This window comes from Taudactylus pleione, unplaced genomic scaffold (assembly GCF_031769625.1).
Source record: "Taudactylus pleione unplaced genomic scaffold, aTauple2 ptg000828l, whole genome shotgun sequence".
Classification (NCBI taxonomy): domain Eukaryota; kingdom Metazoa; phylum Chordata; class Amphibia; order Anura; family Myobatrachidae; genus Taudactylus; species Taudactylus pleione.
The window spans coordinates 1,613,867-1,627,717 of NW_028285230.1; the positions used below are offsets into that span (position 1 = coordinate 1,613,867).

The following is a 13,851-nucleotide window of genomic DNA, read 5'->3' on the forward strand; positions in this document are numbered from 1 at the left end:
TTTTTTGTGCAAATTGGGCCTGATGCAGGGATGGAACTATGGTGATGTTTGTGCAGATGAGCGATTACTTGCTACTGCGCATGCGTGAAAAGTCCTGTAAACCCCCCAACCGCGTATGCGTTCCCCTGAGTGTACGAGGTATTGGTGATTGCCTGCGGAGGCGCTGGCATTAGAACCTGCGAGGCAAACCCATGGGCTTTCCTGGGATGGTGTCTAGGTTGTGGTTTGTATGTAAAACGCGTCCAACTCTACATGATGCCCCAAAGTTGTTAAAAAGTTATTTTGCATTGAACTGATGCATAGACAAATTCTGAAATTTGCTCTTGCCACCAACATCAGACACACCTCTGGTCATTATGGGGTTAAATGCCGATACTGAATATCCACAATTTGTGTTTTACAGCATGTGCATGAACCATGTATCAGAGGATGGCCTCCTCATGTTACTGACTTCTCTCAGCTCCTGGAGGAATGTTGCAGAGATCAACGCCTGGTAAGACCAATATCATGTGACTATATAACTCCCTGCTGGACTGTATCATCCATTCCCATCGCACACTACACGCTGGGTCTGACTCAAAGGCTGGCACTAATCCCAGCCTGGCTGCGTCTTTGGACGCAGTGATACTGAGAATTTATGCTAATGCCGCTGCATTGTGTACAGAGGGGCCCGGAGGCTGCATCTCTAACACGCCACTTGCGTACAAAGACAGCGGAGCTGCATGGACCCTCCAACAAGCTGGGGCCAGGGTAGTTAGTACCTGCTGCCCCCACCCTTTCGGCGCCCCTGGTTAAAACTAGAGATGTGTGCGGACCCCTGTATTTTGGGTTTCCCAAAACCACCTTAAAAGGTTTTGATTTTGCCAAAACCACCCTCTAGTGTTTTGGTTCTTATTCAATTTTGGACTACTTTACAAATCATAAAATCATGTAACGTGGACCTGTTTTTGCTGCTATAGTATTATTAACATCAGTAACTTTCATTTCCAGTCAATTTTGACCACATCAATAGCACCTAAAATCAGGCGGTAGGGATTTAATTGCAATCCAAAACATGCAAAACATCTGTTTTTTTAATCCGATTTGTAGAAGACCCGAGTCAGGACTCTGGACCTGATTCAGACTTGGGAATAGAGAGAGATAGCACTTAACTGTGAACCTGACCAAACCATATTGCAATGCAAGGGGTGTAAATACATAACATTTTTTACATGTGGGGTAAATACTGGCTGATTTTGCATGTAGTCACAAATACTGCACAGTTTTATTATTACTCTACAATTTAGATGTCAGTTTGGAAACACTCCTCCCAAATCTAAATCTCTCTGCACATTTTAAATCTGCCCCCCTGCAGTGCAGCATGGTTTCACCAAGATGATCAGTTGAGAGATATAGCCTACTCTGGGCCTGATTCAGAGCCGGACGCTCGCTCTGAATCAGGGCGTTTTTTTTTTTTGTTGCGGCCTCCTGTGACCACCCACAGCTTTTGCAAGCGGCCAGGTGATGGTCGCGACCATCGGGGCTTGCAACGAGACCGTTGTGGTAGGGTCTCGTCCATCGCAAGCCCCAGAGAGCTTCCTGCTCTAACAGAGCAGGAAGCTCTCCACTGACATCACTGGTGATGTCAGTGGTGCCTCCCACAAATGGGAACGCCTCTGTTTGTGTAGCCACCCCCCCTCCCCACCTACAAAACAGGGTGAGCTGTCGATCAACAGCTTTTGTAGTGCCCCTTTTGTAGTGAGTCCCGGAGCGAGAGAATTTCACTCTCGCTCCTGGGCTTGCAAGTGCGCAGTACCCCACCATCGACCTGCTTGCGAGCGCGTCTGAATCAGGCCCTCTATTCCCAAGTCTGAATCAGGCCCTCTGTTCCACTGGGAACCTCTTATTGATTCCGAACTTGGACTCAAAGTTCTGCTGTGTTCGGTTTTCTCAAAAACTGAACTGCTCATCTCTAGTTGAAACATCCTGTTTCTCAAACTGAAATATAAATTGGCATCACCATTTTTGCGTTGTAGTTGGTACATCTGGTGTAGCTTAGTGTCTGGGACTGGGTTGTAGTTTCCAGTATTTGATGACTTTAAATTGTATAGAGCTATGCCAACAATCTAATTCCACACCTGAGAATAATACAGGCACCTAACTATTTTCCAAAGTAACAAATGAAGGGACTAATTCAGAGATGTACGCTAATGCAATCGCGTCTTCACACAGAACTCAGCGGCGAAAAAATGCTACTGTTTCCAAAGCATACCTGAGCATAGGGGCGCCCACTGCTGCCTTCTCATATCTGTCTGAGGACGTACAACAGCATAAACATCGGTAACACAGATCGGGCTGCCACACAGCTTGTAAGTCACGTCTGACCTGCCTCACACACTGCAGCTCTCCTGACACGCAGGGAGCACTCATGCCCGGAAGGAGATGACAATTGCTTATATATGCACACCCATGAATGAAATGGCGTTTAAACGGTCAGACACGCCTGCGTTTGCCTAGCCTCTCCCGTTACCTCCCCCAAACGCTGAATACTTGTCGCTCACCTGGTCTCCCTCAGGCCCCTCCAACACGCCTGTGCCCAGGCGGTACCCACCCACAACCACCACCACCACCACCACCAATACTCTCAGCACCCCTGCTTGGAAGGCCGCATGTTGCCATCACTGATTTAAACACATTTTACATTAACCTGTGATGAACTCATGTTGTGGATTCAAGCAGAGGAATCTTGTGGCCAAGGTAAGTATTTATCATTTAGTACTGCATCAATTTGCTGTGTTTTTGCAGTTTTTAATTTTCTTTAATCACAACCAACTTTGTTTTTGTTTTGTTTTTTTAGTTTACATCCAAAGGAAGCAATCCATGTTGTATTTTCACCTTCTGGAGACTCATTAAGGAAAATTAGGTAATTATCTAGAACATCTAATGCAATGGCACCAGCGGCGGCTCCAGAGGTGAGGCTGCTATATTTATATGAATTGGCAGATTCCTAGAGAAGGACTGAACACTGAATACATTTTTGTTTTAGGAACGCAACTATGTTATTGGGGGTTTTTTTATTTGGGATTTTTTTTTGTGTGTAATAAATACTCACTACACTTTTTATAGAGGGTTATTAAGGAGATCTGAAGTTGCAGGACAGTAACATTAGGACTCTTCCACCAGAATCAGAACAGTTGGCAGAATGCGATGATCTCTCTTACCTGGTTCTGCAGCTGTTACTGGAGACTCGGGGCTTAATTCAGAGGTGGGCGCTGCTGGGTCTGCTCCTGCATCTGTTGCCGGAGACGCGGCTGCGATAATAGGCAAGTGCTGGTGTCAGCCGTCCCCTGGCATAGTAGCCTAAATGAGCAAGGACTGAGACGCCCGCTTTCTGCCTCTCTGCCCTCTATAACACCGCCGGTGATTCTTGACACTCCACCATCAACACTATGGCAGGTGTAGTTTCTTCAGTCTCTGTGGCTGCGGCTTTACGAATGGGAACGCAGCTGCTGTTACCGACACGCCCGCAACAGTCCCGTGAGACAGACTTTTTTTTGCGTTCACTTCAGGCCACCTCCCAGTCACCGCCCAGGAATACCCATGACTATGCCGCCCCGTTTCTCAGTAGCATCTTTGTGTGTACGCTCTGTGTAATGCCTGCCAAGTTGGGGGGAGGGGATGTCTAATCGCTCAACCACATGACATCAGCATTGCGTGCAAATTGCGTGCGGTTCTGAATCAGAGCCCTAATCACAGTGTCTGCTTGATGTAACCTCCTGGAAAGGAGCAGAATAGTGAACGTTCTCTCTATAGCACCCTGATAATAATACCACCCAATACCACCCAAACAGGCTGATATTATATTATTATTATAGTCTACATTTTATAAATAGCCCTCCTCCAGCCACAACATTAAATTAATAGCATTCCTTTTTAATAAATAAGCCTAGCTCCCTATCTTACCCCAATAAATAGCATTTAGTCTTACCCCAACACGAATTTATTAGCCCCACATCTATGCATGTTTAAAATCCTCTGAGGAGTGAGTAAGATTAAAGTGTTGATAGCCATGCAGTAGGAGGCTTATTACCTTTGGGGGAACGCACCTTTTTTTAGCAGATCATTGTGATGCGCGGCATAGCCCTCATAAATTGTACTTCTCTCTCCTGCCAGTTCTTTGCTGTCTGTCTGTCTGCTGCATCTAGTGACTTAAGCTCAGCTGCTGCTTGTCCTTATCCTCTAAGGTTGGGGCCCTGTCGGAAAAGGGATAGGTACTATTCACCTCTTGGAAAACCAATCAACAAGTGAGCACTGTAAGCCTACATCTTGCCAATTAAATACAATCCCATTTAATGAATAGGCCTTGTTCCTCCAACAAGCTCCAACACTAAATTAATAGCATTTGCAAATTATGAACAGTCTCTGTTCTTCCAATCGGAATCGGTATGTTATACCACTGGACGTCACTGCGTCAGCCCGGCGGATACAGGGGAGGGGGAGGTAAGTAGACTATCCCTTAGGGGTGTCTAACCCTAACCTCCTCCCCTAGTGCCTAACCCTAACCTCCCCCCAGGGGTGCCTAAACCTAACCCCCCCTCCCTGCACCCTAACCCTCCCGGGGGGGTGCCTAACCCTAACCTTCCCCCGAGGGCTCCTGACCCTAATCCCCTCTCTCCCCTAGCCCTCCCGGGGAGTTACCTAACCCTGAGTCCCCCCAGGAGACCCTAAGCCTAATCCTCCCCCCCGCGGCTATCCGCTCCCATTGCCCGGCCTACCTACAATCGGTATGCGGGGCGTCGGGATTTTGGCGTGGGGCTAATGAAAGGCGTCGGTATTTATCATTAGTCCCATCCCAGGATTTCTCTGTCGAGAAGCCGGCGGTTGGCATTTGGACCGCCGGCTTCCTGACTACATCCCCTCCCAATCGCCCACACAATAATAGCATTCACATTTAATAACTAGGCCTGTTTCACCTTAACAAGCCCAGACATTAAATTAATAATAATATTCACGTTTTATAAATAAAAAACCTTATCGCAGCCCCTCACTAAATGAATAGCGGCCTCATCAGCACCTCTCTCTGCTTCTCCTGCTGCCTGCACATGTGAGTGACATATGTATCTCAGTAGATTGCGCCCTACATGTGACTGAATAGCTTCCAGTGTCCTCGGAGATGCAGGATGTAGCTGATGGAGAGGGGAGCAGACTCCATCTAAAGTGGATTACCATGCGTTCATTTCTCAAAGATATGGTGCACTAGGCTGTACCACCTTACTTATACCAATGTGAAGTTATACACTGTGTAGCTAATATCGTACATTTAATGTGATCTGCAAACTTCATGTATAAAAAGCTATTTTCAAATCTGCTACCTGGTTTATGTGATAATTGATATACTTATAAAAGGCAGACATTACAGAGGTTGTCGTAATGCCATTGGTTTACAGTGACAGCCGCAAAATAAACAAGAACCAACATTTGTTATGGTTTTTCAGGTACGATCTATAATGATAGAAGCTGAAATTGCTGTCAGTTCTGTAAATACTCTTGTTCTTGTTCATTTTATTTCAGATTAACTGGATGTAATTTCCAAGCAGAACATCATTCGAAGCTCTGGGTGGTGCTGGAGAATAGTTACAATATCACACATTTTACGTGAGTGTCTGATAAAGCTCCCAGATGTGTTGTCACATGTAATATACCTGTCTGGTGCTGTTACCACTTTGTGATGATTAATGCTCAACAACTGTGGTGTTTGTTGTGTCCTAAACTTCACTACTTATTCTTACATGGGCTTTCTTATAGTTGGCTAGCAGTGGCTTCACTTGCTTATTAAATAAATCATCTTATTGCCTCCAATGATAACTAATACAGTATCTCTCAGTGATACCCCTTTTCCACCTAAATTCCGGGTCTGACCCGGAGTTGGAACAAAGTTCCTATCCGGATCAGACCCGAGTCAGCGCCGCTCACACCGCAGTCGGGTCTGCATAGACCCGGCTTTTGCTGAGTGAAAGTGGTCGCTTGGAGATGACGTCATCTCCAAGCGCCACTGAAGCCGGACCAATCGGCCGGCTAGCAGCGCACTCCAGGTCATCGTGACCCGGAGTGCGCTGTTCACATAGCAGGGTTTCACGGGCTACGCCCGTGTTAAACCCTGCTAGTAACCTGGGTTGGATTGCCGGGTCACTCGACCCGGCGATCCAACTCTCTCCCCTTTTACACCAGGGAGCTGCCCGGGTTAACCCTTCAAAAACCCGGGTTTTAGCTCCGGTGTAAAAGGGGTATTAGTGTTTCAAGTCAACTAACTCAGTGACTTGTAGTATCCTTACTAGTATTGTGGGCCATCATTTACTGGTGGGCTCTCACTGCGTTTGCAGATACGAGGTTAGACACCTTTACTCCCAGATTATTTTTAATCAATGCTATGTGAATTGGGGCATATGTTAGCCTTTATTTCACTGTAGTCTTCATGATACATTTTAAAATGATGCTATCACTACTCCTTGAATATATACTGTATGGGCTAATGCTCTCCCTACTATCTACAGATTATAGGTGACTCAAATATCTATAATATTGTACAGTGGAGGATGCATTATTCTTTGAATACATACAATTTTCTGATGAACATTAGCGTGGAGACATCAAAACTAAATGTTTATATGAGTAGTTACAGATATTAAAACATATACAGTAATAACCTCACTTGTGTATTATAAATATATTAAAGAGTAATACAGGAATGTAAACTTAATCTATATTTGCCTGTGTAGTATAAGAGTACAGTTATTAACATTTTGAGATGTGTTATAATATGTTTTTAATACTTATGTACAAGTGCGTATATATTTTTTGATAATGATGTAAATATTTTGATTGCATGCAGGTCAAAGAGGAACAATATACCTTTGGATGTTGTAAAGGATTGTCTAACGGTTCAATCAAAAGTATCTCATGATCTAACCGTAAGGTAAGTCAAGATGTGTCCAATTGTTTTTTAATTATTTTTTTTTAAAACAACTCAATCAAGGCAAAAATTGTCCAATCTTCAGATCCACCTAATCATGGACCATTTTTCCATAGTGTAATTTACAGTGGACATTAGATTATGTTATTAACACTGCTTAGTGGGAGCAGCCGCAACACATATGTTTACAGTTAGCCTGAAAATAAGGATGGTGCCCACAACATAATCGCTATCGTGGTGCTTGAAAGTTTGTGAACCCTTGAGAATTTTCTATATTTCTGCTGAAATTTGGCCTAAAACTACCTCAGAATTTCACACAAGCCATAAAAGTAGATAAAGAGAACTAAATCAAACACATGAGACAAAGATATTAGACGTGCAAATTTTTTTTTAAAACACATTTTTTATTGAAGCGTCAAGTGTCACTATTACAGACATCGTACTGAACAAGAATACAAATGTCCATGGAAAAGAGAAATAATGATAGTAAATACGTGCTCATTATTTTTTTATTGAGGAAAATGATCCAATATCACATATCTGTAAGTGGCAAAAGTATGTGAACCTTTGCTTTCAGTGTCTGGTATGACCCCCTTGTGCAGCAATTACTGCTTCTAAACGTTTCCGGTAATTGTTGATTAGTCCTGAACATCGGCTTGGAGTGATTTTACCCCATTCCTCTGTACAAAACAGCTTCAACTCTGTTATGTTGGTGGGTTTCCTCCCATGAACTGCTCGCTTCAGGTCCTTCCACAACATTTCGATTGGATTAAGGTCAGGACTTTGGCTTGGCCATTCCAAAAAAAAATTATATTTCTTTAACCATTCTTTGGTCGAATAACTTGTGTGCTTTGGATCGTTGTCTTGCTGAATGACCCACGTTCTCTTGAAATGCAGCTCATGGACAGATGTCCTGACATTTTCCTTTAGAATATTCTGGTATAATTCAGAATTCATTGTCCCATCAATGATGACAAGTCGTCCTGGGCCAGATGCAGCAAAACAGGGCCAAACTATGATAGCACCACCAGTGTGTTTCACAGAGTGTATGAGGTTTTTATGCTGGAATGAAGTGTTCTCCTTTGTCCAAGCATAACACTTCTCATTTAAACCAAAAAGCTCTATTTTGGACTCATCTGTCCACAAAACATTGTTCCAATGGTCTTCTGGTTTGTCCAGGTGATTTTTAGCAAACTGCAGATGAGCAGCAATGTTCTTTTGGGAGAGCAGTGGCTTTCTCCTTGCAATACTACCATGCACACCATTGTTGTTCAGTGTCCTCCTGATGGTGGACTCATGAACATTAACATTAGCTGTGAGAAAGGCCTTCAGTTACTTAGAGGTTACCTTGGGTTCCTTTGTGTCACAAGCCACTGTAACATCTTGTTTGACATCAGTACTCCAGGCAGCTCTCTTGTGCATGTTGCTAGGAGACAAGGACGCCAGGCTGCTACTCCATGAGGTCCTCCTACCTTACTGCTCCGTCACCTCCTCCCTGCGCCGATTGGATCTTCTTCCTTTTTTACCCCCGCTGGTTCTCTGCTCCGATGCCGGCTTTAGCATTCAGTACGTAGCTTCCGGTTTCTGTGAGTTCATGTTCCTGTATGTTCCAGCTCCTCATGTTCAGCGTGTATCTCAACTGTCCCTGCTGCACTTCAGCGTCTGTGTGGACTATCTGCTAGTAACATTACAGCAGTCACTACTGCACTTCAGCGTCTGTGTGGATTATCCGCTAATTACATCAGCTGCCTCTGCCGCACTTCAGTGTCTATATGGACTTTCTGCTAGTACACCACAGTAGTCTCTGCCGCACTTCAGCGTCTGTGTATACTTCTTATTATTAACATCACAGCAGTCCTGCCTGCACTTCAGCGTCTGAGTGGACTTTCAATTATTTACATCACAGCAGTCTCTGCCGCATTCCAGCGTTTGTGTGGATTCCCTGCTACACATTAGCCCAAGGCTGCTACCAGCCAAGTACACCTCAGCCCTCAAGACTGCAACCAGCCAGTACACATCAGCCCTCAAGGCTGCTACCAGCCAAGTATACCTCAGCCCTCAAAGCTGCTACCAGCCAAGTTTACCTCAGCCCTCAAGGCTGCAACCAGCCAAGTACACATCAGCCCTCAAGGCTGCCACCAGCCAAGTTCATACCAACCCTCAAGGCTGCAACTTGGCCACAAGACCAAATCCCAGTCAAATACACATCAGCCCTTAAGGCTGCAACTTGACCACAAGACCACAAGTCCAGCCAAGTACACATCAGCTCTCAAGGCTGCAACTTGCCCATCAGGCCACACTCCAGTCAAGTACCCTCCAGTCCTCAAAGCTTCTTTATTAAATGACTCCTCGTCAATCTATTCCTCAAAGCTTCTTTATCAATTGACTCCTCAAAGCTTCTTTATCAATAGACCCCTCAAAGCTTCTTTATCAATCAATTCACACCTCTAATGATGAGCTTTTCATTCCTGATTTATTATTCTAACTGTGAATCTTCCCAGTGATTCATAACACTTTGTGACCTTGCAAACTATTAGACGCCTTGCTCTTGGCGTGATCTATGTTGGCCGACCACTCCTGGGGAGTCTGACTGTTGATTGGTGGAGTCCAAACTCTTTAAAGATGGTTTTGTAACCTTTTCCAGCCTGATGAGCATCAATAACTCTTATTCTGAGGTCCTCAGATATCTCCTTTGTTAATGGCATGATACACTTTCACAAACATGTGTTGTGAACATCAGACTTTGATAGATCCCTGTTCTTTTAAAAAGACAAGTTGTCCACTCACACCTGATTGTCATCCCATAGATTGAAAATAACTGACTAATTTCACTTTCAAAATATCTACTAAGCCTAAAGGTTCACATACTTTTGACACTCACAGATATGTGACATTGGATCATTTTCCTAAAAAAAAAATGACCATGTCTAATTTTTTGTTTGATTTGGTTCTCTTTATCTACTTTTAGGACTTGTGTGAAATTCTGAGGTAGTTTTAGGCCAAATTTCAGCAGAAATATAGAAAATTCTGAAGTGTTCACAAACATTCAGGCACCACTGTATATAATATGTTTTCTGAATGAAAAAAAAAAAAGAAAGCTCACATTACCAAGAATTACTGTAGGGCAGCAACATAGATTTTCCTGCTCACCTCTATGGGCTGTGAAGGAACATCTGTGATTTTTTGGCCATGAGTTGCTGGGGAAATGGTTAGAATGGCAACAACTCACAGCCATCTCACAACAATTGAATTTTTACTTAGTCCTCCATTTCATTCATTTGTTCTTCAGTTGACATGTTAATGATATAATTTGAAAATACATAATTCACCCCACCAAATATTTAGAGTATACATATCGGGATGGTTAGAATTTTATCTTCTTTAATAAAAGACACAAAACTTGGGGCTGATGTCTATTTGCTTTATTGGTCAACTCCCACTTTTACTTTCATTGGCTTGAGTACTACATTCTGGCGCAAGCAAGTGCCGAAGAGCTAAGTTTCTCAGAGCGTATTACATACCGTCCCTACAGAAGACTATGGGGACAGCTCCTGCGAGGGCTGGTGACCGCGAGGCATCTCTAACATCTCTAGTTATACTTAATTCTGCCCTTAAACATGTGGAAACAGCTGTTTCTCATGGTTTAAGGACAGAAATAGCTTGCTAAATAGGCCTCTATAAGAGAGAAGGCAGAACACATATCATATGCAGATCTAGTGTACATGGAAGAGTCACCTTAAACATTGCTGTAAGCAGGTTGTTGGTCAGTTCTGTGACGCTGGCCTCAGCGTTGGGGATGGAAGTCTGATTGTAGAGAGTAGAAATGGAAGTGTGAGAAGCTGTTCGTTTGGAGACAGAGGGGGGAAGAGAAATAGGGTAGTACAGCAGCTGGGTCAAAAGGCGGTTCAGTTAGTGAGATGAGTGTATGCTTAGAAGGAGGACGACTGCCCCGGTTGTGGACAGAGCTGCAGGAGATGTGAGTTCTAGGTACAGTTGCACATTTAGGGGTATATTTAATATTAAATGGTGCTCCAACCAATCAGCTCCTAACTGTCATGTGTTTGAAAAATGACAGGAGCTGATTGGTTGGAGCACCATTAAAGATTAGTAACGAGTGATAACAAGAATATCACTCATTATTAAATATGGTCCTAAACGCACAATTCTGTACTTCTCTCATTAATATTTCCCCCGATATTAAATGGTGGAGTTTTCTGTGTACCTGTACTCTATCTCTCATATGATGTATTATATGATGATGATAAATTGACAGACTTTGTGTTTTTCAGTATTGACGAGCCATGGGTGGGAGGAGAGAATATGATGTCACTTGTCCATTACATCACCCAGACTTCTGCAAGTATTATGGGTATCAGGTAAGCGGAACCATTCACTTGTATTAGTGGTATAAGTAATTTTTCCAAGGCTGGGCAGGCATTGTTTCATATGGAGGGTGATCAACATGTTTACATTAACTGGCCACTAGTGGTATTCATGTATGTTCTTCTGCACTCAGGTTTCCTACAGGGTAATCATGGCTGTATATACAATATATCCTCTCCTGGGGTAATTTTATTAACTTTTATGTATTGTTGATTGAAACTGAGATGTGCAGCACCAGACAGTGAGGAGAATACAGCATACATACATAATTCTTATTGGAAGAGGACACATCTGAGGAGTGAGAGTGGAGATTGGGACAGGTGTGAGGGAGCACTAGTGTAGGTAGTATAGGTGGGAATAGCATAAGATATAATTAAGAGATGGGTTTTAAGATTTGAAGACTGTCGATGAATATGATCAGATGTGGCAGGGAATTCCATACATGGGCAGGGGAGAAGGCTTGTTAGCAGGAATGAGAGGTGGTTACCAGAGACGAGGCACAGGTCAAAGGTAGGTCTAAGAGGTGGACAATGAGAGTATTTTGAGATGATGTGAGATATATGAAGTAGTGGTGTTGGAGTGCTTTGGAGTGATGGGTAAGTAAGGTGGAGCCTATGTTGGGATTCTGGAGTGGTGTGGGGGATGTGCAGCCACGAGAGAAGAAGAACAATCTTCCTGCTCCATTTTAAATGGATTTTAGCAGGAATAGGTGGGTGTGGGCTTTCCAAACGGAGGTCCCAATTACTCCCTGCCAGACTCTTTTGTGGCTCTCACGATAAAACATATAACGGAAGTTATCAAGATAATTTTTTAGGATTAAGGGGCATATTCAATGCTGAGTGCAGATACCCGATTATCTGATTACCTGTGCGCAGGACCACTTCTGCTCTTGTGCAGAACGGATCCTGCGTGTTCGCATGCAACCTCTGCTATGCCTCTGTCTGATTGACAGGCAGAGGCATTTAAGGGGCAGTGCGGGGGCGGCCAGCGTTCCCATAAACGGATTGCCGGACGCCGCGCTTTCCGGGGGGGGAGGGGGGGTCTCGTTTTCCGGGAGTGACAAGGCCAGGGGCTGCGGAAACTGCCAGCCTGCGTAAGCTGCGGCTTACTCAGCTAGCCAGCGCCGTCCACCATCGAAGCCAATGGTTGCTATGGTGATCCCATCGTGCCACCTCGGTAGAAACAAAATATGTTGAACTTTATACAAAATATGTTTCCGACTATACACCTCAATTCATCCCCAAAAAGCTATTTTCATGTTTGATCAAAGAGATGCAAATAAACTGGCAATTTAACACACTGATGCTGCTTTTTTTCATCATTTAGAGTATTTGAAAATAAAGTTACGATAAAGATGAATGGTTTGGTCGACAGTCAGGACAGAAGGTAAGAAAAGTGCTTATATATATTTATAAAGCACAAGTAAAGTCACCACTGAACATTAAACTATATGGAAGGTTGTATTATACTGAGCTGGATAATACACAAATTATGTATATACGTACGTACTTTATGTGGCTATTTCCATGTCTCCTACCCACAATTCCTTGGTGATTGATTTGTTGGCATGCATTTAGCTTACTGCTGTATATAGTGTTCCCTGTGTGAACTGGCAGCCGGGGGGGAGAGGGGCGGAGGAATCAGGGAAGAAGGCAGGGCTGAGGCACGGGGCACAGGGCTACGATCTAGTGTGAGGATAGAAAAAGAAACATTGCTGCCTCAAAGCAATCGATGGCGATGGTTGGTGGCCATCCTTACTTTATATTTGTTTTCAACCATGCAGTCACACACTGCAAGAAACGTTTTAATACTAATTCACATCTAGTACAGGTCACTCCATATGGCTAAAAACATCACTAAGCACTAAAACAAGGCAAATGGACAGAGGGTCTGATTCAGGTCCGCATGCAATGCCGATATTCATGCAGTTTGAGCAATTGTTAGCCATTGCACATGCGTGAAAGTCGCACTGTACACTCACAGCAATTGAATTGCAAATATGCTCACACATCGGATACACTCGCAAAGTAAGTGACCATTAGTCAGCGATTGCGGGAGATAGTGGGGGGCGGTTAGAAAAATGTAGGTGTGTCGGACCATTTAAACACTGTTTTCTGGGCGTCCATAAATTAAGCACTGCGTTCTTGCTGGCAACAGGAGAGCCCTCTATGTGTTTGGAGACCCACTGTGTCTGCGACATGTTAGGCTTACTGAGAAGGCTGATGGCTGCCTGATTGGCGTTCAACGTTTCCACTTTTGTGTGTGAGCACCGGATGTCAGATACTTTCTGTGGGCGTCTCTTAGCCCTGGATGGCGAGTTCATATTTTCGCAACTGCGTTCCGTGAGAAACCACAGCTATGATAGCATTAACATGCGGAGACAGTTTTTTGGAATTATAGGATAAGACAAAAGTGTTTTTTTTTTTTTAAAACAAAGAATTGAAGGGGACACATCAATGAGAAGTGAATTTGGGCTTCAGAGTGATTTTTAGTGTAATCAGGTTTATGTCAGTAACAAA

At 43.8% G+C, this 13,851-nt stretch overlaps 1 protein-coding gene across 1 annotated transcript in view; it reads left to right on the forward strand.

Moving 5' to 3' along the window:
• Window positions 1-13,851, forward strand: part of NLRC5 (NLR family CARD domain containing 5) — a 175,013-nt gene that overhangs the window by 106,064 nt on the left and 55,098 nt on the right. The window contains exons 24-29 of the mRNA XM_088458330.1: window positions 404-493; window positions 2,837-2,902; window positions 5,551-5,634; window positions 6,869-6,952; window positions 11,239-11,325; window positions 12,659-12,718. Of these exons, the coding sequence (XP_088314456.1) occupies window positions 404-493; window positions 2,837-2,902; window positions 5,551-5,634; window positions 6,869-6,952; window positions 11,239-11,325; window positions 12,659-12,718 (471 nt within the window). The remainder of the gene's footprint in view (window positions 1-403; window positions 494-2,836; window positions 2,903-5,550; window positions 5,635-6,868; window positions 6,953-11,238; window positions 11,326-12,658; window positions 12,719-13,851) is intronic.